Raw genomic sequence first — 26,230 nt, forward strand, 5'->3', positions numbered from 1 at the left:
AGCCCAACCTGCTCCGTGTTTCAGTAGGCTATGCGCTGGGCACTTGCAGTTTAACACACAGGAACGGCACCTAACAACTTGAAACACACAACCACACAAATGTACTAATGTCGTGTGCCTCTACATATATGCACAATTTGCCAACTCTCAGTATGGTCTGAAAACTCTGAAAACTCTAAAAACTTACGGTCGGCAGTGCCCTCACACAATCCTCCTCACCAGCCTGCAGCAAATCAGCCGGTGAGGACTTCAGACAGACAGCTGTCCTTCTGCCTGATTAGGGCCTCCTTAAATCTGCCTGTCAAAATTTATAACCCCGCCTCCCTCCAGCGGCTACACATATTGCACCTTTAATTAAATAAATAAGTGGCTGCAGGTCCAAGAATGTATCAGAGAGTCTGAGCTCAGGTTCACAGCAGGTGAGACAGTCACTTCCTCCGTTTAACTGATTGTGTCAGATGCGCCAGGCTCGCTGCAACTTTTTGTGTTTATTCATCCTAATTGATAGCTTTCAGTCACGTGACTTCCCAGGGACCTGGCGGTCAAAAGCAACATTCCAAAATGGCAGCGCAACGGACTTTCTATGGACAAACAACCGAGTAATGACTTAAATCATCTGCCAGCAGCCGAGAAATAAAGATATAAAAACAACTTTGAAGTTTTGGGCACTTGTGACCCATATTCAACACCAGCTGCTGTATACCAGCTGTTTAAGATGACCAGTTCCCTGCCGAAGCTCCAGTTGGGCGATGTTTACATTTACCTGGTGGAGAATCCATCATCCTCCACCGGTGACCAGCTGCCCCCCCCCCTCCCCCCCGGAGCTTTGCTACACACCGCTACCGACGGCAACGATGACGGCGGTCTGATAGCAACGGGACCACCGGCGGCGGCGATGGTAACCCGTCGGGACCGACACCAGCAACAGCACCGCCCGCGGGGGCAGCGACATGGTAACGGGGGTCGGGACCGACCGCGGTGCGGCGAGGACGATGTTGTTTAGCGTATTTTCAGAGTGTTTTCCATTAGTTAGTAACTTTAACATGACAGGCTTTGTCATAGTGTGCAGTGTTGTGCAGAGTGAGAGCAGTGTGGCGCTGACTGACTGTAGGTTGGAGGAATAAAACAGGTTCACTCACAGAAGCATAGTAACAACGCTGCAGTAACATGTGAACTGCGGCTTGATTTGTGAATTTGTGACAAATCTGCGGACGGAAGTGCAGCACAGCTGTTGTTCGGTACGGTAACCAGTTAAATCAGACACCAGTTGGGCCATAACACCGGTATTTTTGAAGCAGCAGGGTGCAGTGTGTGTTTTTCTGCCTTGTCCTAAGCCGCGGGGAAGTGGATTGTTTTGACCGCCAGGGGGGCGTTCCATACGGGCCGTGACGTCACATGAAAGCTACCAATAGAGCGCAAGAGAGGTTAACACACACATTCACACAGGCTACACACACATACACATTCCCACAAACACACAGCTGAGGGGCCGAGGCGCTGGCACGCAGAGAAATGTGCATCTGGTGGCGTAGGGGAGAGTGGGGTAATTTGTGCCATGGGGCAAGTAGTTCCACCCCTGTTATCTAGAAAACTATAGAAGAAGTTGGTCATGTGACCACATATTTTTGAAGGGGCATCTATTTCACTCATCCTATCAAGAAGGGAGACACATGGCTTGAGAGGAAAGCACATTTATGTTCAAAAAACAAGTTTTTGCCCTCCAAAGTAAAATTTCTATGATCAAGGTTTTTTGATTGCCATGTTTGAACAATTATAGATAACTTTGAAAACAGTTCACACATGTTTTAGTGCTTTATTAAGCTACACCATGAGTCTATACAGTTAGCATGATGCCAGCTCAAAACAGCTGGGGAATCCTTTTTTTTCAAAATGCTGGGCTTGGGGTAATTTGTGCCAAAGGGCCTGGGTTAAGTTGTGCCAGTGGCAGTGCTGTCTGTGTATAGGAGAAACATGGCAGTGGGCACGGATTTGCTTGAAACTTAACATGTGTGATGAGGGACCGCCCCTGAACACACCTGCCCAGTCTGGTTGTGCTCGTAGCCTGGTGGATGAACAAAACATTGCGTTTCTTTGCGCCACAGCCCCCAGTGTGCCTCAGGCCTCCACGACTGCATGGGGACAAGCGAGGGCCCGATCTTCGCCGCTTCTGGCTTTAATTTTGTATTGAATGTCTTGCTTTTATATAGCATTAACATTTGTGAGATTAAAATTATCTGTTTTACTTCAATTATCAATGGCACAATTTACCCCAGTGAATTCTCGCCAATGGCACAACTTACCCTGCACCGGGGGCAAGTTGTGCCAGATTTTTTTTTTTTTTTCTAAAGCTATATTTCTGAAACAGTTGATTTAAGATTCAAAGTGATTGTTCCCAGGGATGCACAACATCCTAAACTATATGTACATATATTAGTCGGGGGCATTATTATAATCCCCTTGCTTTAAAGGCAATTTAAGTAAAAATTGGCACTACTTACCCCGCTCTCCCCTACCCCCCAGTGGCTGCTCAACCTAGTCAGTGGGTGCTCGAGCACCGCAGCACCCACGGAAACGGCGCCTATGACTGGATAAACTGTTCAGAGAGAAGCAGTCAGAGAGATCCTTCATAGTTTTCAGTCACGTGACCCACGCAGCTGGAGGGTAAAACATCTGTTCAACGACACGACCGGACACCGTCGGCTACAGAGCAGCAACAAGGACTGTTGATTTTCCCATCTATCAACCCACGTATACAAGTAAGACACGTTGTCAAACTGCAAGTTTTGGACAAGTGATCCATATCCAGCTCTCACTGCTGATTTTTTTTTTTTGTCCACTGCTGTATTTCAGTCAGTGAAAAAAGAAACTGTCCCTGCCTGGAGAATCCCTCGTCTAAAAGCCCAGGTAAAAGCTTTAAAAGTACAAGTATGTATTTAAATTGAGTGGAACACTTTGCTTTGTTATTTATAATTCCAGATTTTCATGTTTTTTGTTTTTAGTCTTTAAATCAGACGGTGTTGTGTAAAATTCCCAATGTGACGTTTACAGGTGTTGAACTCTGGCCTGCTTTTCTTTTTTTTCCTTTTTTTTTTTACCTTTTATCTAACATCGTTGATAAATGCTCCGTCTTTTTCATTAGGTCTGTATTAATCTGAAAACAGCAGGATTGAATAAAATGATGCTGTTTTTAAAAAGTCTTGTAAGCCATTGTTTTACTGCTTCATTTCCATTGAACATAAGAAAGTAGGGATAAGTAGTACACCAGTATGAAATAACATGACACCGTGGACTGGTTTCCCTCCTGTCCTCCACAATGTTTCCAGTCACCAGCCGCCACTGATTCACAAGTATGTCACAACACAGTGTAGTGTAAGTACCCGGATGCTGCACACAAAACGGTCCAAAGGTTGAGTGTGTAACGATGGAAACTTCACACCCTCAGTGATCTCCGTCTTGGCTCCGTAGCAGAGTATACACTGCAAAAACTCAAAATCTTACCAAGAATATTTGTCTTATTTCTAGTCAAAACAAATCTCATCATAGGCTACTCAAAATAAGACTCATCACATTAAAAAGTAGCTTATCTTTAGACACTTTTTACTTCTTTCAAGTATATTTTCACTTCAAATAAGTTAAAAACTCTGATCAAGTTTTTCTTTCTTATTACAAGCACAAAAAACCTGCTTTCACCGGCAGATTTTTCTACTAATTTCAAGTGAAAATCTGTCTGAAAATGATGTAAAAACAAGTCTATTTTAGGTGATGAGTCTTATTTTAAGTGAAAAGAGTTTAGTTTTGATTAGAAATGAGACATTTTGACAAGAAATAAGACAAATATTCTTCTTATTCTTTCATTCTTTCAAAATAGGAGACACTCTAGTCGTACCTGCCCACCACTCAGAATTATGATGGCAGCTTTCCCTTCAGGTATGTTATAGTCATCCCATCAACTAGCCTGACCTGTTCACCTGTGCTATGTGGAGAGAGACAAACACTGTCTACCCAGGGAGCATTGCAGTCAGCTACCTAATTAAGCTAATGCTCAATGAGCGAGTTAAAAAGTCCTCACAGTCTTCAGCCTCATTTTAAAACAAGAACCATGTAAAGAGGTTCTAACTAATGTCTGAGGCTACAGCTGATGGTCGATAAAAAGACACTAAAGAAAACACATTGCATTGCTGTGTAGAGCTAGCTCGCCATGATACTGTCAGCATGAAAAGAACAAAATATAACTGTTATTTTCTTCTAACTTACTGGCCAATGTTTTCCCCAGTAAGAGGAGCCGGCTGACGCAGCGGCCTAATCTCCACCTGGCATTAAACAGGTGGCGACTGGAAACCACTGAGCCACACGCACGCCAGCCAGGTGAAGTTGGTAACTAGGCTGTTGCACATGAGAAGACAGTGGCGTGTGATTGTAAACACCGTCTTGATGCATTTCCTCCAGACAGCGGAGGGACCGGTCACCTGCAGCGCTTCAAACTGTTCTGGGAGATGGAGACACTTCACATGAAGCCAGTCTGTCGTCTGTTCACCTGCATCTTTCTGTCTTTACTCCCACCGTGTCTTTGAACAGCTGGAATACCAAGTGGAACTGACATAAAACATGATCGCAACTCACATTTATCTGGGAAAGAACTGTTTCCATCAGAATTTGTTGCATAAACTTTGTATCAATCAAGAGAAAATCCGATGAACTTTACTGTTTCCATCAGACATTTTTAATTCCATATTGCTTCATGTGAATAAAAACATGTGGATGGAAACATGGTTTAATAGTTGGCTCACTATCAGCGTGGGACGTCGCCTGTGTGTCGGAGCAGAAGTGAAACATGACGACACCTGGAGGAGGATCAGAGCAGAGAGCTGGGAACGCCACTCGCCCAAAGAGGAAGTTTTCTGGGACGCATACTTCACATTTAAGCTGCTGTCAAACACTTTGAAAAAACAAGATCGATCCATTTCTTTTTCAGATATTCTACATTTTATGTTATAGAAAACAGAGCAGTGGAAACATTCTTGGAAACATAAATATTTTTCCATACAATAGTTTCCATTTTCCATACTTTTCCAGACCTGGAAATGAATCAAATATACTTTTCATACCCTGAATAAAAATGCTTCATATGATACACTGCAGTAGAAATACTTTATTGAGTTACAGTAAGTAAAAGTACTCCCTGTACTTACAGTAACACAGTGTAAAAACTTCATGTATTTACAGTAAAACAATAAAAATACTTCCTGTAGATACAGTATCAGAGTGAAAGTACTTCTTACAAGGTATCACAGTGAATACTTCTTGTATTCATAGTATCAGGGTAAATACTTGTAGTCTACAGTAGAAGTATTTAGTTTGTAGTTAGTGGAGTAAAAGTACTCCCTGTACTTGAGTGACAGGTGAAGCTCATTGTTCCTGTTTGACTCAACACCTTTACCTGTGACTGGATCACTGATGATTGACACATTGAAGCTGCTGCAGCGTTTTCTGAGTCTGTGATGTCATAGATGATGTCATACGTGATGATGTCACATCCTGACAGGTTCACCTGCTGCACTTTACACTTTATTTCACTCCCACAGTCTCATCAGCCGTGGAAACAGCTACAGATCAGACTAACACTCCAGAGTCTCCAGTCGAAAGTCTGGACTCTTCACAAGATCATGAAGCTGCTGCAGAGCTGAAGAACTCAGGATGTTGTTGTTGCTGTAATATCTTCTTTTCAGCTGCAGGAGTCTCAGGTGGGAGGGGTTGGACTTCAGAGCTGAGACCAGAGAAGAACAGCTGATGTCTGACAACCTGCAGCTCCTCAATCTGAATAAAGAATAAAAGAAGAAGATGAAATGAAGATCACTCACACACACACACACACACACACACACACACACACACACACACACACACACACACACACACACACACACACACACACACACACACACACACACACACACACACACACACCTGCAGTGATCAGATCATTGATTATTGATCAGACTGAGTGAAATGAGCTGAAAGTGAAGAGTCATTGTCAGTGTGAGAGAAGAACAAGTGGAAACATGAGACAACAACTATTTCAAACGTCCTTCATTCATGACATCAAAGTCAATGATTCAAGTTCTGAGTGAAGATCAATCAGGTTCAGTTGTGGATCAAAGATCTAAGATCTACAACAGTAACAGTCAGGGAACTGACCTCAGAGTCTCCAGTCTACAGTCTGGACTCTCCAGAAAACCACTCAGATGCTTCACTCCTGAATCATGAAGGTAGTTGTGGTTCAGGTCCAGGTGTCTCAGGTGGGAGGGGTTGGACTTCAGAGCTGAGACCAGAGAAGAACAGCTGATCTCTGACAAACTGCAGTCCCTCAATCTGAATAAAGAATAAAAGCAGTGAGTTGAGGACAAAGCTCCTTGTTGACAGCGTTCAGTGTCTCATCATCTGTTCAGAGCTGAAGAAGCTTCAGAAAGAACAAGTTTAGAAAATCAAAGTCCAACAGCTGAAGCAACAGGAAGCAGGTTAAACAGTCACATAGAGAGAAAACAGCTCATTAATATTCATGAGAAGCTGCTGCTGCTTCAACACAGACGCAGTGACTCCGCCTCTTCACCTGTCAGCTCCACCTGTGGCTCCATCCAGACAAACTCATGTTGTGCAGCCACATTGATCAGAGATTTACTGACCATGCTCAAGACAACAAACATGTGAGGCTGAACTCTGTTACCATGACAACTAACGTGTAGAAACACATGTCGAATGAAGCTCAGAGACAGAAAAACCTGAAACCTGCTTATTATGGGATGTTGGCTTTGAATGTTTCACTACAAACATCACAGATCCTCAGGAAAGAGGTGGAGCCAGCAGCTATTGATTATAGATCAGTTATTGTCTGATACATCACATGTGTTTCTGTAGTGGAGGTGAAACATGAAGAGAAACAGAGACTGGACTAAAAACCAGTGAGGTGCAGTCAGGGCTTTGATTTATTCACTTCATCTAAAGTTGGATTCTTTTGGACTTTCAGATAACTTTACTACAAGTTCAATGTGTCAGAATGTGGTGATTTTCATGGTCGGGGGTGATGCAACCCGTGCAGGGAAGTTACATAGCGCAGTTTCAGCCGACGCGACCCGGCAGCACCATTCATCCTATTAAACATTTTTCTACCATTGCAATGATTCTGGAAACATTATTTTAAGTCTGATAAACTCTGCAATGTTGCTTTAACTGCACCATGTCTGAGCTGCACTTCTGTTCACGTTGCCTTGGTGAATGGTCAACACACAGACGTGTCCCCTGGCTTTTTAGCCTCCAGCAGTTTAGCAGCTAATTCAACTGCAGTGATGCTCCACTGGAGAGGTGAACACCTTAATGAGCTTTCATCTGAAGAACAACAGCAGCTTTTATCTGACGGGAGACCAACGCCTGAGCTACGGTGGCTAACAGTTAGCAAGTTGTAACCTACTCTCTCTCTGACACTTAGATACACACACACACACACACACACACACACACATACACAGCCCAGGTTGTGTGTCTTATCTGTTGTAAACCTTGTAATAACAGCTTGTTGTGTACAGTTAACATCCTTGTTGCTCAGGTCTGAGTGTGGATTGTGTTAAAGGTTTGTTGTGTGATGTGAGCGGTGCTCCAACATGTGATCCTGTTATTGATCTGAGTTGTGTGTTAATAACAGCTGATGTCAGGACGGCATGGATTGTGGGGAAAAGGTGTTGCACATGTTTAAGACTTGGATCTGTGTGAACCATTGTGTATAAATGTGTTTGTTGTGAGGTTGTTGTGTGATGAGCTGTCTGAGGTGCCGACCCCCCACAGCCCTGGTCTTGGTCTGTGAGCGCCTGCCTACCCTGTCCTACAGCCTCAGTGTGGATCAGTAGAATATCAGCCTCATGTCTGCAGCTCAGTATCAACACAACTTTCACATCACATTCATCTGAGCACAGAAATAAAACAGAGTCTGACCTCAGAGTCTCCAGTCTACAGTCTGGACTCTCCAGAAAACCACTCAGATCCTTCACTCCTGAATCATGAAGGTTGTTATGGCTCAGGTTCAGTTCTCTCAGGTGGGAGGGGTTGGACTTCAGAGCTGAGCCCAGAGAAGAACAGCTGATCTCTGACAAACTGCAGCTCACCAATCTGAATAAAGAATAAAAGCAGTGAGTTGAGGACAAAGCTCCTTGTTGACAGCGTTCAGTGTCTCATCATCTGTTCAGAGCTGAAGAAGCTTCAGGTCCAGAGGCTGTGGACACAGTCACAGTGGCTCAGGAGAAACTGTCCACTGTGTGAAGCTGACCTCTGACCCCTCACTGACAGTGGAGTCATGTGACCAGAGGCTGCTTCACAGACACTGTGGACAGGAAGTAAACTCCTTTAATGTCATGTGACCATGAGCTGAAGCTTCCTTCCTGTGGAGCCCAGTGTTGATGTTCATGAGCCTCAGTGTCTCCACAGTGGGATCATCAAACCAACACTGTTCTCTCCATCATCATCATCATCATCATCATCATCATCATCATCATCATCATCATCATCATCATCATCACCACCACACTGACCTCTGAGTGACCTCTGACCCTTCACCTTCTACCAGCTGCAGTAACATGGAGTCACAATCAGTCGCTGCTTCAAACTGAACTTCACACATTTGAACTGAACACAGACAAAAGTCCAACAGGTCCAGTCAGTGAACTCACCTCAGAGTCTCCAGTCGACAGTTTGGACTCTCCAGTCCAGCACACACAACCTTCACTGATGAATCACTCAGGTTGTTTCTATTCATGTTGTTCCAGCTGTATTTGTTACTCAGGTCCAGTTCTGTCAGGTGGGAGGAGTTGGACTTCAGAGCTGAGGCCACGACTTCACAGTGACTCTCTGAGAGTCTACAATGAACAAGTCTGTGAAGAGAGAAAATATCAAATGTGTCAGAATCAAATGTGTCAGGTGGAGGCGGAGCTACGAACTAAGAGATGTCCTGACCCAGCACATCGACATGCTGCTGTAGATGAATAATTGTACAGTAGATACTGTATGCACTTTTGTAGTTGTAATCTAGCTAAACTGAGAAACTGAGAAAAACTGTAATAGAGTACTCAGGAAGGATACTCGGGCCACACTGGGCTCCAAACGCTCTGAGGGATCAAAGACGGGGTGAAGGCAGAAGAGAGGAGAGGAGAGGAGAGGAGAGGAGAGGAGAGGAGAGGAGAGGAGAGGAGAGGAGAGGAGAGGAGAGGAGACTCACTTTGGTTTATGTGATGTAATTTAACAACTTAATGAAAATTGTTCTACAAAAGCATCTATTTGTGTAACCATCTGAACAAATTGGTGTCACCAGTGTGAACAGTGGGAGGAGACTTCAGCAGGTTCTGTGCTGTGTTCTTCTGTTCAATACAAACTTTGTTTTTTTTTTGTGATCAATTTATTATTTTGTTTTATTTCATTACAATTCCATTTATCCATTCCCCTTGACCCCACCCTTGTCCCGGGTCCTGGGGGTAACATTAGGTTAGGGTGATTACAGGGAAAAACAAAAACAACAAACAAACGAGAATAAATAAATAGTTATCAATAATTATCAAAAGTACATAGCAGACATATTCATGAAACAGAGAAAAACAAAACAAAACAAAACAAAACAAAAAAAACACGCAAGCCCATCAAAACAACGCTTTGACATTCTCAGCTGCCGCTTCTAGGTTATGTATAGCTTCTACCTTTGCCTTTTGGGCACGGGCACTGGAGATTTCTAGTGACAAAATTTCATAAAATGATAATTTCCACAGATACACATTTAAAACATGTGGTGGTTTCCATCTTTTTATCAACATCTTTTTAGCAGCAGTTAAACCTGCAAACAGTACTCTCTTCTTAAGAAATGATAAATTCAGAGGGGTGTCATCATTCAGAAGCAATATATGTGGTAAACAAGGTATATTTGTCTGAATTAAACGTGAAAGAAGATTCGAAATACTGAGCCAAAAGGAATAGACTCCAGGGCATTCCCACATCATGTGCATGTATGTGCCCAACACTTGGTGAGGACATAGTTGGCATAATGGGTTCTGGGTAATATGGATCTGGCAGCATCGTCTTGGGGATAGATAGAATCTTTGTATTAACTTATAATGAATTAACTGATGGTTGTGATTACGGGATGATAGGGAAATATTACTCCAGACTCTCTGCCAGTTGATGCTAAACCCGTAATCTTTAGTATCCATATTCCAGACGAGAACAATGCCTGCTGGTCCAGTTAATCTTCCTTGTAGCTCATTATATATATAAGACACAAAACCTTTTTTTTAAATCTTTGCAGTGTACAAAAGATGCATTAGGGGATGAATTAATAGTGTTTGATTCCATGGGACACCATATGTACGCATTGCTGTGCGCAGCTGTAAATAAAAAAAGAAAGAGGTGCCAGGCAAGTTATAAGTTTGTCTAAGTTCATGAAATGATCTAAGACTGTCTTCATTATACATATCGGACAGAGTATGAACTCCCTGGTTTTGCCAGGAGGAGAATGTGATTGGTTTACCACCTATAAGCAATAAATTGTTTCTAAAGATTGGCGTATCTAAGTGCCACTTTGAATCCCATTTGGCTAATTTGACTATATTATTCCAAACTAAAATTGAATTTGCGATAATTGGTCCAAATTTGTTCAGACAAAATTTTGGAGAGAGGCCTGAGAAAAGAACATCTTTAAGCATATAGGGGGATACAATATGATGCTCTATATTCACCCAAGGTGTGTCTGCATTTGGGTCAAACCACCTTGATACAGATTTCAGCATAAAGGATAGGGAATACAATTCAAAATTAGGCACTGAGAGGCCTCCTAAGGTCTTACTCTTCTGAAGCGTAGGCCTACTGATTCTTGGGTGCTGGTTTTGCCATATAAATTTAAATACTAACCCCTGTATCTTCTCCCAAAAACCAGCTGGTGGGGGTAAATGTAACATATTTGCATAAAAATTAACCTTGGGAAGAATATGGGACTTAACCACTGATATTCGAGTAGAGAAGGAAATTGATAGTGCAGACCATCTGTTTAGTTCATCAGATATTGAGTTCTTTAGGCGCTTATAATTTTTAGAAACAATTTTTTCAAGAGATGGATATATGTCGATTCCAAGATACTTAAAATGTGTGGCTACTGGGATCCCCGCATCCAACTGCAGGTTGTTCATAGCGGCATTTAAAGGAAGCAGAGAGGACTTGCTCAGATTTATCTTGTGTCCAGATATTAAACTGAAATTATGGAAAATCTTCAATGCGGCAGGAAGGGAAGACAGCACATCATTAAGAAATAATAATAAATCATCCGCATACAGAGAGGTCTTATGATAAGTTCTGCACACTGATATTGGCTTTACCTCATCTGAATTTCTGATTTTTTGTGCTAGGGGTTCCAGAGATAATGTGAACAACAGCGCAGAGACTGGACACCCTTGGCGAGCTCCTCTTTCTATAATAAAAGGAGTAGAGCTTTGTTTAGATGTAATGACCACAGCAGTTGGATTACAGTACAACGTTTTAAGCATGCCAATGAAATTGTCACCAAAGCCCATAGTTTCCAGAGTATGCCACAGATATTCCCATTCGAGCCTGTCAAAGGCTTTTTCAGCATCTACTGAAAGCACTGCACAAGGTGAAGCCATATTAGTACCAGCATCAACAATATGTAAAAGACGTCTCATATTATCAGATGCATATCTTTGTTTAACAAAACCTGTTTGGTCGGGATGGACCAAAGTTGGCAAAACTGTCTCGAGCCTTTGAGCCAAGACCTTTGCATAAAGCTTTATATCTGCATTAAGCAGTGACAGCGGGCGGAAGCTGGAACATAAGGTGCTATCCTTGCCTCTTTTGTGTAGCAAAGTGATGATAGCTGTATTTATATCTCTGTTGAAGGATCCCAAATTGATGGCTTGTTGAAACATTTCAAAAATAAATGGGCCTAAATCATCCCAAAATTTTAAATACAACTCAGGAGGGATTCCGTCCAGGCCTGGGGATTTGCCATGATTCATGCATTTAATTGCCTCATATAATTCATTAATTGTAAGTGGGGAATCTAATAAGTGTCTCTGTTCTTCTGATAATTTGGGTAAATTTAAGCCATCAAAAAAGGAAACAAGATCATTTTTTGAAAAGGTTGCTTCAGAAGAGTACAGCTGTTGATAGAATAACTTAAATTCATGATTAATTTCCAGGGGATCATATATAATTTCACCCTCTATGTTTTGGATTGCGACAATGTCTGCTTTTTTATCATTACAGTGAATTTTTCTTGACAGAACAAAACTAGGTCTATTTCCATTTAAGTATTGAGTTTCTCTCGCTCTATGGATTAGAAACTCTGCTTTTCGCATAAGATAAGTATTTAGTTCAGCCTTAACCTCCCCTAATTCTTTTTCCCTCTCTTGGTCGTGCTTGTTTTGTTGTTGGGATGTCAGAGATGCAAATCTAGTCTCCATCTTTGCTAGTTCTTGGAGATAAGTCCGATTACGTGCTGATGCAAATGAGATTGTACAGTTACGGATACTTCCTTTAATTGCATCCCATAAAAATCTTACATCGAGCACTGAATTCTTATTAATACTTATAAATGCATTAAGCTCTGATTTAAGATGCTCACAGAAATTAGCATCCTGTAACAGGGTTAAATTAAATTTCCACCTTAAAGCACGTTTTGGGTAATTCACAAATGCTAATTCACACTTGTTGGCATGATGGTCAGATAAAGATGTATAGACTATCTCCGCTTTTCTGACCCAGCGAGACACATTAGGAGTTGCCAAAATATAGTCTATTCTTGAATATGTTCTGTGTCTCGCAGAAAAAAAGGTATATTGTTTTATATGAGGGTTAAAAGTTCTCCAAACATCAATAAGGGAAAAGGTGTCTACCATTTTTCTCAGAGTTAAGTTGGCTGCACTCTGAGCAACCTGCCCTCCAGACCTATCGATAGAGTGATCAAGCACTGCATTCATATCACTACCTAAAATAATTAAGCAGTCTGAAAGGTCTTGTAACTTCTTTGTCAATTGTGCATAAAATGAGGGGTCAAAGATGTTGGGAGCGTAGGCTGATATAAATGCCATCTTTTTATCAGCAAAAGTGCCTTTAATATAGGAAATTCTACCAACAGAGTCATTTCCTTGCTCATCTATATTAAAATTAAAAGTCTTGCGCATTAGAATCATCACTCCCTTTGTCCTATTGAAGGAATGAGAAGAAGAAACAACATCATATTTACTGTTGTCTAATCTACCTATATCTGATGACAGTATATGAGTTTCTTGAAGCAGAGCAATATCAATTCCTTTCCTATCTAGAAATTCAATGCAACTTGTATATTTAGTGCTCTTATTGATACCCTGTACATTCCAGGAAAGTATTGAGAGTTTCAACATTTGAAAGTTATATTATCATAGTGGGCAAAAAAAAAAACATATGGACACATGATGCTAAAAAAAAAGAGGAGAAAAAATAAATAAATAAATAAAAGGGGGGAAAAAGAAAAGGGGGAAAAAACAAAAAACGTGCAGGAAATAATTACAAAAACTTGTTACCCCAGAGAAACCCATCCTCATATCGGCTTTATCTACATAGAAATGATACACATGAAGAAGAGCAACTTCCGGTCGTGACTTCCGGTATGGATCTGGGCTAATGGCGGCGCCCATGTCCCTGCATACGGGTACTCTTGCCCTGTTTCATTCATTCATTACTGCCAGTGCCACTCAGTAAGGAGAAAAAAAAAAAAAAAAGGGGGAGAAGGGGAAAAGAAAAAAAAAAGGAAAAAGAATATAGGCTATTATTCTTGAACAGAAAACGTTCACCCCAAAATAAAAATAAAAATAAAATAAAATAAAATAAAAAATAAAAAGTAAAGATGAGGGGCATATTGAGTCACAATGAGGGCATTCTAGAATATCAGTCCTCCAGTCACCATACTAAATCTACAGTCTATATTTTCCCGTGTGAGCTTGACAGACCTGTGGTTGCAGCTACCAGGTGGGCGTCATCTATCCCTCAGCCGTCTGGCGGGGACTCCTGTCCAACGTGGGCTCGATTACAGTTCTGTAGAAGTCCATCGCCTCCGATGTATTCACAAAGACATGTGTCTTGTTGCCAAAAGTGATGAGCAGTTTAGCTGGATATGCCACTCCATACCGTATGCCTGTCTTCCGTAGCAGAGCCCTGATCTCGTCGAAGACAGCCTGTTGTTTCCGTTGGTCTGCTGTTAGATCCGGGAAGATGCTGATCTTGTGTCCTCTGTACTTTAACCCATCTGGTTGCTTTCTCCTTTCCGTTGCCAGCCGGATGATACGCTGCCTCACTTCGAAGCTATACAGCCGTATAATCATGCAGCGTGAGACCTTGTCCCTGCCGCCGATGCGGTGGGCGATGTTGGCCGGTGGTAGTGGACCGAAGTCCACTTGATCAAACAGCTCGCGCAGCATGTCGTTCACAAACAAAGTGGGTCTGCCTTGTTCTATTTCCTCCGGTAATCCGAGTATTCTCAGATTAAATTTTCGGCTGTGGTTTTCAAGAGATTCAGCTTTCTGTTTCAATAAAGAAACTTCGCAGCCAGCATTTTGTTCTCGTTCTCCAGTTTTAACAGCCTTGTTTCAGCCTCATTCGCCGCAGCTTCCAGTGAGTCAACTTTATCGAGGCAGGATGTTACTTTTAGCTGAATCTTGCTCAATTCGTCCCGAATGGGCTTTAAATTAGTTTCCAGCCCTGTCGCTATTTCTTCGCCCTATTGTTCTCATGAGTGCAGCGAGCTCAGCGTTCTCCATTACAAACTTTGTTTGTTGACGCGTTCCCGGCATTCAGCAGAGTTCAGACACAGTCAAAAGTGTGCGATTACTTGTTGTATCTTAATAAATTGACTGAGGTAACTGGAGGTTCAATTAAGAGATATTAGAAGGATTACCGCGACATGCGGTCTGAGGACGCTCACTCCATGCCACCGGAAACCGGAAACCCATACAAACTTTGTTTACATTAAATATGGTTTAGATTTTAGATCAAATCATCTTTTCTTTGTAGCTGAGGAGGAATAATGAAAATATCAAGACACATGATTATTATGAGATGGGAATACAGTGATGGTCTTGGAAATGGTCTCACATTGGTTTACTTTTGGACTTGGACTTGGTCTGGACCCCCTCAAAGTCTTAGTCTTGACTTGATTTTGGTCTTGACTTGGTCTCGGGTTAGGTGGTCTTGACTACAACACTAGCAGTCGTACTAAGACCTGGAAACATCTGGATAAACTGAGGTGTAAGACTTGAATAAAACCAAAAAGTCAACATAAAAGAACAAAATAACTTGTTCTTGAAACAGCAACGATCACAACGAGCTGGAGATCGACATGTTGGAGCTCACAGCTTTTACTACACCTCCAAAAAACACAACTGATCTGTAATGGAGTCAAACTAAGAATAATGAGAATAAATAAAACTGTTGACTACTGATCAATAATCATATTGATCATGTCTGGACTCACCGAGCCTTCCTGCAGTTCCTCACAGCTGGGATCAGTCTCAGTCGTCCCTCCTGTATTGTGTTGTACTTGCTCAGGTCCAACTCATCCAGAACCTGCTCTGACATCTGCAGCATGTAGGCCAGAGCTGAACACTGGATCTCAGAGAGTTTCTCCTCTGATCTGTTCTCTGACTTGAGGAACTGTTGGATCTGCTGATGAACTGACTGGTCCTTCATCTCCGTCAGACAGTGGAAGATGTTGATGCTTCTGTCAGGAGAGATCTTTGTCTTCTTTTCCTTCAGGTTGTTGATGGTTCTCTGGATGGTTTCTGGACTGTTGTCTGTCTGACCCAGCAGACCTCCTAACAGCCTCTGGTTGGACTCCAGAGAGAGGCCATGAAGGAAGCGAACAAACAGGTCCAGGTGACCACTTCTACTTCTAAAGGATTTGTCCAAGACTCTCTTCAGGAAGTCATCCAGGGTTGAATCAACATGTTTTTCTCCCAGGAACTTCTTGAGGACCTGTGTGTTCCTGTTGGTGAAACAGTGGAACATGTAGACTGCAGCCAGAAACTCCTGAACACTCAGATGAACAAAGCAGTAGACTGTTTTCTGGAAGATCACACTCTCTCTTTTGAAGATCTCAGTACAGAGTCCTGAGTTCACCAAGGCCTCTGTGACATCCAGACCACACTGCTCCAGGTCTTCTTGGTAGAACATGATGTTTCCTTCCTGCAGCTGTTCAAACGCCAGCCTCCCCAGCTTCAGAAGAACTTCCTTGTCGGCCTCCGTCAGCTCCTGTGGACTCGTCTCATGTCCTCCATGTCCGTACTTGTTCTTCTTCCTCTTTGTCTGGACCAGCAGGAAGTGTGAGAACAGGTCCGTCGTGGTCTTGGGCAGCTCTCCTCTCTGGTCTGTGGTCAACATGTGCTCCAGAACTGTAGCACTGATCCAGCAGAAGACTGGGACTTGACACATGATGTGGAGGGTCCTGGACGTCTTGATGTGTGAGATGATTCTTCTGGACAGATCTTCATCACTGGACCTCCTCCTGAAGTACTCCTCCATCTGGGCGTCAGTGAAGCCTCGGACCTCTGTTACCCTGTTGACACATGTAGGAGGGATCTGATTGGCTGCTGCAGGTCTGGAGGTGATCCAGACCAGAGCCGAGGGAAGCAGATTCCCCTGGATGAGGTTTGTCAGCAGCACGTTGACTGATGACGTCTGTGTGACATCAGACACAACCTCCCTGTCGTTGAAGTCCAGTGACAGTCGGCTTTCATCCAGGCCGTCAAAGATGAAGAGAAGTTTACAGACAGCCAGCTGCTCTGCTGTGACCTTCTGTAATGTTGGATGGAAAACATGGAGCAGCCTGAGAAGACTCAACCGCTGATCTCTGATCAGGTTCAGCTCCCTGAACGAAAGCAGAACCAGCAGACGGACATCTTGGTTCTCCAAGCCCTCGGCCCAGTCCAGAGTGAACTTCTGCACCGAGAAGGTTTTTCCAACGCCAGCGACGCCGTTGGTCAGAACCACTCTGATGGGTCTCTGTTGGACAGGTGAGACCGTAGAGACGTCCTCTCTCTGTTGGACAGGTGAGACAGGTGAGACAGGTGAGACCGTAGAGACGTCCTCTCTCTGTTGGACAGGTGAGACCGTAGAGACGTCCTCTCTCTGTTGGACAGGTAAGTCTTTAAAGATGTCGTTGCACTTGATTGGAGTGTCATGGAGGGTCTTCTTCTTGGAAGTCGTCTCCAGCTGTCTCACCTCATGTTGGGTATTAACCTCTTCACTCTGTCCCTCTGTGATGTAGAGCTCAGTGTAGATCGTGTTGAGGAGGGTTCCACTTCCTGTTCCACTTCCTGTTGCCTCAGTTCCTTCAGTCACTCGTTCACATCTGCTCCTCAGACTGATCTTATGTTGATCTAAAACCTCCTGCAGACCACGATCTGCTGAGAGAGAAGAGACAGAGTCAGACTGAAGACAGAGAGTCTGACAATCTGATCAGATTATTTTCATCAGCTCCAGAAAAACTACAGACAACAAAGAGAAGGTTTGAATCATCATCTTAAATGTCAGTGCTGTGTGATGGAACAATGACTCTGGAGAAAACAACAGGTCCTGGTTTCACAAATGACCACATCAGCAGACAGATGTTCAGTCTCACTTTGTACACAGCTGCTCTGATTGGCTGTCTGCAGTCCACCTCTGGTTCTGGGTCTTTTTCCACACTGGGGACAGGAGGGGGGTCCTGAAGAACCAGACTGGTCCCAGTCTGAGGTGAAGCACTGTCTGCAGAACCAGTGTCCACAGCTGGTGGAGACTGGATCCTTCAGGACGTCCTGACAGAGACCACAGCAGGACAGCTGCTGGTCCACAGAGACACTGCTCCTCTTCCTCCTGTCAAGACATTTCTGGATCAACAACATGTCACAGCTCCACATCTGAGCTCTGATTGGTTAACCTCCTCAAGGGGGCGGGGCTTCAGTAAGCAGAGGAGCAGAGAGAGAGAAAGTAGAGGAAGAGGAGTGTAGAGAGACGAGCTGAATGAAGACCTGGTCCTGAACTGGTCTGGTTTCTGTCTCTGTTTATCTGTTGACTTTAAATCTGAACTCTAAAACAAACTCCCTGTTAGTTTGAGTCTCTTCAGTTCTGCGTCGTCTCATCTGGTTTTTACTCCAAATGTGTGAAATGATTGAGAAGCTGTTGGTGGTGTTTTCCTCTGAACTTCTCTGTGACTCTTTCAGACACTGATCATGTGTTTGATGTTGGTTCTGGACTGAAGCACCCTATAATGTAATAATTTCCTGAAAATTTAATAACACCTGAAAATGTAATAAAATTTTACTTAACTCGATTGAAAATGTAATAAAACCCAATAATGTAATAACTCAACCAATAATGTAATACCTTACTACATTATTGGGAATGTATTACATTTTCAGATGGGTTTTTTTTTTCAAAACTGATAATGTAATACTTGACAAATTGTCATACTTATAGTATATTATGAGATTTACCTAAATGAAGAGGTACCTGGGGTCTCCAGTGTGGGGCGAATACGTCAGTCCAACCACCCAAAAGTCTGACTGCCCATTTCTCTGACTACCCATTAATCCAATTTATTCAAGAGGTTTATGGTTATGGTTAGGGTTAGGATTAGGGTCAGGGTTACATAAATCGGAGAAATGGGAGGTTGGACTAATGGACGCAAAAATATAGAAATGTATGGTCGGAGAAATGGGAAGTTGGAGAAAGTTGGAGATACTGTAAGTCCATCACCCACTCAGTAAGACCAGGATGTTGTTGCATGTCCCTGAGTATCTGCACTTGTGGATATGACTGTATGGTACTCAAGGTCTGCAATTTAACCCACTGGGAATTCATTACATTTTCAGGAGGGTTCCTGAAAATGTCATAAATGCCCATAATGTAATAATGTATTACATTATCAGTAAAATGTTATTATAATATCAGTCAGGACATTTTATTACATTATTGGTTGAGTTATTACATTATTGAGTTTCATTACATTTTCGATGGGTTGAAGTGCAAATTTTATTACATTTTCAGGCGTTATTACATTTTCAGGAAATTATTACATTATAGGGCTACAAGCTTGTAGCAACCAAAAACGTAATAACGGCCAATAACATAATAACAGCCAATAACGTAATAATTTTGGCCATTTTAAACGTAATAAAGCCAATAATGTAATAACACGCCAATAATGTAATAAAACTTTTGAGCCAATAACGTAATAACATTTTGCCAATAATGTAATAAGTTATTACATTATTGGCTGGTTATTACGTTATGGCCTAGTATTAAACAAACCTTTGACAATGTAATAACTGGTGCCAATAATGTAATAATACATAAATATGACTGCAGTTCTTGGAAATAAAAGGCTTTTTTTGTTTGCTAATCAAAAATAGGTATAGTGGATGACATAGTCGTCATATTTATTCATCCAAGATGTACTATCTTTCACCTCTCTCTCTCTCTCTCTCTCTCTCTCTCTCTCTCTCTCTCTCTCTCTCACTTCTACCATGCTTAATGATATGTTTGCAAACGGAAGAAGTAAGCATTGTAGGCTAGAATGGTGTCTGCAGCTCGTTTATGTTTCAGTCATGTATAACTTCCTGCCTCAGACAAACCATGTGAAATGTGATAATCCCAGCATGGCTCGGAGGAGCAATGGAGTTGATTTGGTTTTACCATTGATTTTCTTTAATTAACATATTTAGCCATCATTTGTCCAACTTGATGGTTAGCGTAACACCCAAATGAAGTTCCAAATGAAGTGGCAGCACAATTGTACACATTCAGAAATCTCTTTCTCAAAGAAATGTTTTATTTTGCAGCACAAATCAACAAATAGATCACTACTGAAACCAGCTGTTGGAGATCTAAAATGAAATCTCTGCAGGTTTCATACGTCTAACTTTGATTTTCATGTTTGAAAATTACTACATCAAAACCAGGGTATATACAGGAATCTTGAAGTTAATTTTAATACCTTTTTAAGACTTTTTCAAGACCATCTCAATATTTTTTAATACCTCACCACCGCTTCAAACTGTAACCATTTACATCAGTGACACTTTTGACGTAACAGTTTTAGTTTTTGTGATAAAGACTATAGACGACTATGATACAACAGAATTCAAAATAGGCTGGAATAATAAATCAAAGGCAAAGTTTATCAAAAAAACCGGTTCATCTTTGTTTTTTAACAAAACTAATAAATTCACACACTTACACAATGTTTTAGGACTCAAACTCTTGGACAACTAATTCAGAAAAAATACCTTTAAAATTTAAGACTTTATAAAGTTGTGAAAAGACTTTTTAATACTTTTTAAGGGTCTTAATTTTCCCAAAATTGATTTATCACCTTTTAATACTTTTCAAGACCCCGCGGATACCCTGAAAACGTTGAGCTTAAAGGTCCCATTTGGATAACGTGACATTTCACATGTTTTTTGTTTTTTCTACAGTGATGATAAAGCAGCTTTAGGTTCTATATTAATACTGTGAAAGTCTAAAGGTAGATGTTTGTATTGCTCCATACAGTATAAAGGTTGTTTTTTTTTTGTTTTGTTTTTTACATTTGTGAATGAAAAAACTACCTTTATACTTTCACAGTATAATGGTGCGTTCCAGGCAACCCGTAACTCGTATTTTTCCGACCTGTTCCTATGGTTAACCGTTAGAACGTACAGTCAAACTCGTAACTTCCCACCTGTGAACTCGTACTAGATCGGTCTACTCCCAGTTCCCAGTTCGTAACTCGTAACTTGCCTGGAACGCTACAAACTCGTAACTGGTGACTTGAAGTCGTGACTTACGGGTTAAAAAGCCTGCCTGGAACGCACCATAAATATAGAACCTATGTTGCTTCATTATCACTGCAAAAAACAAAAAAAAACATCAACATCACTTTATCCAACACGGGACCTTTAAGCTCAAATTCAAATAGAAAGAGAATGGTAAAACCAAATCAACTCCATTGCTCCTCCGAGCCATGCTGGGATTATCACATTTCACATGGTTTGTCTGAGGTAGGAAGTTATACATGACTGAAACATAAACTGGCTGCAGACACCATTCAATACACAAGTTTGGTTATGTTTTGGAGGTTGTTGATAGCCTACAATGCTTACTTCTTCCGTTTGCAAACATATCATTAAGCATGGTAGAAGTGAGAGAGAGAGAGAGAGAGGTGAAAGATGAGAGTACATATCTTGGATGAATAAATATGACGACTATGTCATCCACTTACCTATTTTTGATTAGCAAACTGCACAAAAACTGCAAAAAAGCCTTTTATTTCCAAGAACTGCAGTCATATTTATGTATTATTACATTATCGACACCAGTTATTACCAGCCAAGTTATTACGTTATTGGCTCAAAAGTTTTATTACATTATTGGCGTGTTATTACATTATTGGCTTTATTACATTTAAAATGGCCAAAATGATCACATTATTGGCTGTTATTACGTTATTGGCCGTTATTACTTTTTTGGTTGCTACAAGCTCTTTAACTAACACTATGAGTGTTATGTAATGACTGAATCATCTTCAGCTCAGTTTACAGTAGAAACAGTCTCTTACCGTGACTCTGGAGGTCCAGGTCCAGACTTGAAATCAATAGGTTGTCCCATGGACCGGTCACTCCTCATAGACCAGCAGGTGGGTCCAGGTCCAGGTCCAGACTTGAAGTTTATAGGTTGTCCTTTGGACCAGTCACTCCTCATGGACAGACAGATGGATCCTGGAGACTCTGCTCTCAGTCTGTGGTTCTGACCTCTGCAAACACAAACATGTTTTTATTCACATCACATGTATCACTGATCAGTTCTCTGATCACAGATGCATTGTGGGAATTCTCCAGTGACGTCAGCGTCCAGCACCACACACTGTAGTGAAGGATGGAAGCAACACAGCAGCATCATAGACAACAGTGTAGAGTCAGTCAGTCATTAACTGTGTCCAGTGTCCAGCTGCTGAACATCTGTCTCACATCAGCTCTACACAGGATCACACACTGACACACACACACGGAGAGGACACACACACACACACACACACACATACAGAGGACACACACACAACACAGGCAGGCTTGGGGAGTAATGGATTACATGTCATGGCGTAAGAGAAAAAAGAAGGAAACTGTAATCTGTTACAGTATCAACTTTATTTTATCTCTTTATTTATTTATTTATATATTTACAGTACAGAAACATGTCATCAGATTGCTGGTCTATTTGATAAAAATGGGGATTACTTCTTGTCAGGATTACATTTTTAAAAAATGTTGCAGTTTTCCTCCTCCACTATTATTTTCTATTTCCTTCATGACGTCCTGTCAGCTTCAGGACTCTGACTGACCGGTGACTCATGGTCGTTTGTCACGGGAGTTTGTCCATTGTGTTTTATTTTGAAATTTACCGGCTGCTGAGTGAGTTTGACTTCCTGTTTTGAGTGATCTAATCGACGTGGATTGATGTGTGCTGGTTGTGTGATATTCTTAATTAGTATATTTGGTATTGAAGTAATCCAATAGTAACTAAAAGTAATCTGGTTGATTACTTTAATTGTGTGATACTTAGAGTAAGTTACTGATTACATTATTTTTCAAATGTAGTTTGTAATTGTACTGGATTACATATTTAAAGCAGAAGTAAGCAGAATTTCTGCGTTAATATAAGTCTTAAATAGTTATATCTTCCGACGGCAATCACTTACATAGAGTGTTTGGTCTGAAACACGGGTCTGTCAGTCACTCTGCTCTGCTCTGAGCCGAGGAGAAAACTTTTCTCGTATCCTACAAGTTTTATCCAATGAGGAGAGAGAACGGCATGCAGGGCTGTGTGTGCAGCCAAGGGACGCGCGTGAATGTGGTGACGTAGGGACGAGGACCAATAGATCCATGATGAGGGCGGGGGCTGCTAACTCCATCGGCTGACAAGAAGTTATGGTGCGTTCAAGGCAACTCGTAACTCGTGTTTTTCCGACCTGTGAAGTGGTACCAGTTCGATCTGGTACGAGTTCACGGGTCGGAAGTTACGAGTGGCCGTTATAGTGACTTTCACAGGTAAAACAGGTCGGAAAAACACGAGTGGGTTGCCTGGAACGCTACAAAGTCGTAAGTCGTGACTTGAAGCTGTAACTTAGAGTTTCAAAAGCCTGCCTGGAACGCAGCATTAGCCAAAACGATCGGATCGCTTACTTCTGCTTTAAAGTAACCCTCCAAACCTGCACACAGGTCTGAATCTGGTCTCTTACCGTGACTCTGGAGGTGCAGGTCCAAGACTGAAGTCTGGAAGATTTCCCATGGACCAGTCACTCTTCATGGACAGACAGATGGATCCTGGAGACTCTGCTCTCAGTCTGTGGTTCTGACCTCTGCAAACACAAACATGTTTTTATTCACATCACATTGATCACTGATCAGTTCTCTGATCACAGATGCATTGTGGGAAGTCTCCAGTGACGTCAGCGTCCAGCACCACACACTGTAGTGAAGGATGGAAGCAACACAGCAGCATCATAGACAACAGTGTAGAGTCAGTCAGACATTAACTGTGTCCAGTGTCCAGCTGCTGAACATCTGTCTCACATCAGCTCTACACAGGATCACACACTGACACACACACACACACACACACACACACACACACACACACACACACACACACACACACACATACAGAGGACACACAACACAGGCAGGCTTGGGGAGTAATGGATTACATGTAATGGCGTAAGAGAAAAAAGAAGGAAACTGTAATCTGTTACAGTACAGAAAAAATATAACTAAAAGTAGTCTGGTTGATTACTTTAATTGTGTGATACTTAGAGTAAGTTACTGATTACATTATTTTTCAAATGTAGTTTGTAATTGTACTGGATTACATTTTTAAAATAACCCTCCAAACCTGCACACAGGTCTGAATCTGGTCTCTTACTGTGACTCTGGAGGTCCAGGTCCAAGACTGAAGTCTGGAGGACGTCCCATGGACCAGTCACTCCTCATGGACAGACAGATGGATCCTGGAGACTCTGCTCTCAGTCTGTGGTTCTGACCTCTGCAAACACAAACATGTTTTTATTCACTGGACACAGACAAAACAGGAAGTAATTTCCTCATTTCCTCTCCACACTTCAGGTTTCTATCTGGTCTCTTACTGTGAGTCTGGAGGTTCATGTTTGGACCGGTCACTCTCCAGAGACTTTGATCTGTCCTCCTGTTCCTCCACATTAACACTCATCTTCAGGACTTCAGTCAGTCTGAGAGGGAAACCAGTAACACACACACACACACACACACACACACAGAATCAAGTCACACCCAAATCCACCGAGGACAAACTATAATCACTTCCTTGTCTGATCCAGTTGTTGACCTCCACCACTCATCGTACTTTGACCATAGATATAAACACGTAGAAGCCTCTGACGCTGCTGTCCATTGGAACGATATGTCAACGCGGCCGCCATCTTGGGCAGGGGGAAGCCGTGTCTACTTACTGCATTAGTCAACAGAGGCAGAGGTCTATTAACCATTTAAATCACCACAACTCACTGAATATTCAACCGATTTTCAAGACCATCATCCAGTCACCGTGACCTTTGACCTTTGATGTTTGTTCTGAGTTTGAAGAAGTTGTGTGGAGGTGAATCTGAGACAATGTGCTGACGTATGTACGGACTACGTCTGACTCTTCTTCCCTCCACAGTCCACACAGACACACTGACTCTCACACTCTGACACCACAACAACAACAACAACAACAACAACAACAATAATAATAATGTAATAATAAATGTTGTGTTGACACTCACTCGTCTCGACTTCAGTTTCTCTCCTTCTGCTCCGTTCACTCTAAAATGGCGTCTGAACATCTTTACTTTCACTTCCTCCTTCACTCTGCTCTGCAGTTACAGGAAATGACACAAGTTTGTGGTGACAGAGGGAGGGGAAGTCACTTCATCCAGCTGTGGTCGAAGAGCTGCTGAGAGATTTAAAGACAAAATTGGCTGAGGGTCGTCAGTCACACTGTTCCTGATTCTGTTTCTGTCCATGTTGTCCATTAAACGACTTCAAAGACTTGAAATACATGAAACTTCATCTAAAAGTGTGTCCATGAAGTGTTTAATCTTTCTGCAACACAACAAAACCATCTCAGCCTCCTGCTGTTAGTTTAGTTCTGGTTCCAGTCTCTCCATCAGGTCTGGGATCCTGCTGCAGGGACCTGATCCCATTCAGACCCATTAGAGCTTCAGTAAAGGTCCAGTACAGACACTGGGTGAACTGGCTTTGTCCACAGTCAGATTGAAGCAGGATGGAAACAAACTAATGCTGCGTCGCCCTGGGATACTTCACTAAACTAGTTCACACAGAGTCTTTGGGTCAAAGGTCAGTGGGCGGATTTTAAGTAGAAATTTGAGAGTATGTTGTTTTAATATATAGCATGTCGTTGTGATGTCTTTTGACCAAACTGTGGAGCCAAAGGACGATTTCTACTGTTGTGAAGAATAAAGATGATTGTTATTATTATTAAACCAGTGTTTTTGCTGTTGTTGGTAGAAGTAGTAGTATAAACTTTGTTTGTATACTTCTTATGAAGATAGACTCACAAAGTGCTTCAGGACAATTTCCTACACAACGAAACAAACGCTGAAGATGAAATTGAACAACAAAGAATGAAAGGACGAAACATAGAAACTAACAACAACAAAACATTAAAACCAATAAGAGAGATGAGCCTAAAGTGCAATGTCACAATAATGAAGCAAAATTCAAAAGAGCAAGAATTACAATGGCAAGAAGCGATCAGCTGCACACAGGCTGATCTGGGAACAGCAGCTCAGAGATATAATGATATGGAGGGACATCGAGAGTTTTATAGGAAACAAGTAAAATCTGAAGATCAACCTTCAAACGAAAAGGAATCACTGGAATGACCTTGGTTTTTGATTCAGAGGTTCAAGAAAAACCACAGTCCTTAAATCACACCATTGGTCATAATAAGTGTGTGTGTGTGTCCGTGTACTTGTACTTATTGCGTTGTGGGGACAATCAAGAGTTTTTAACCAACAGAGTTGGGACTTGCTTTGCGAAGTGAGGTCATTTTGGCTGGTTCTCACTTTTCCAAGGGCTGTTTGAGGGTTAAGACTTTAGGTTTAAGTCAG

General features: G+C 42.0%; 1 protein-coding gene across 1 annotated transcript in view; it reads right to left on the reverse strand.

Annotated features, from left to right (window-relative positions):
• LOC146986472 (uncharacterized) overlaps positions 1 to 26,230 on the reverse strand; it is a 185,693-nt gene that overhangs the window by 140,486 nt on the left and 18,977 nt on the right. The window contains exons 10-15 of the mRNA XM_085780483.1: positions 17,687 to 17,915; positions 17,169 to 17,471; positions 15,542 to 17,078; positions 8,712 to 8,912; positions 7,981 to 8,154; positions 6,196 to 6,369 (exon numbers count right to left, since the gene is read on the reverse strand). Coding sequence (XP_085636609.1) covers positions 6,196 to 6,369; positions 7,981 to 8,154; positions 8,712 to 8,912; positions 15,542 to 17,078; positions 17,169 to 17,471; positions 17,687 to 17,915 — 2,618 coding nt within the window. The remainder of the gene's footprint in view (positions 1 to 6,195; positions 6,370 to 7,980; positions 8,155 to 8,711; positions 8,913 to 15,541; positions 17,079 to 17,168; positions 17,472 to 17,686; positions 17,916 to 26,230) is intronic.

The sequence above is a fragment of the Trachurus japonicus genome, chromosome 6 (assembly GCF_045865225.1).
Source record: "Trachurus japonicus isolate A0001 chromosome 6, Traja_1.0".
NCBI classification, from domain to species: domain Eukaryota; kingdom Metazoa; phylum Chordata; class Actinopteri; order Carangiformes; family Carangidae; genus Trachurus; species Trachurus japonicus.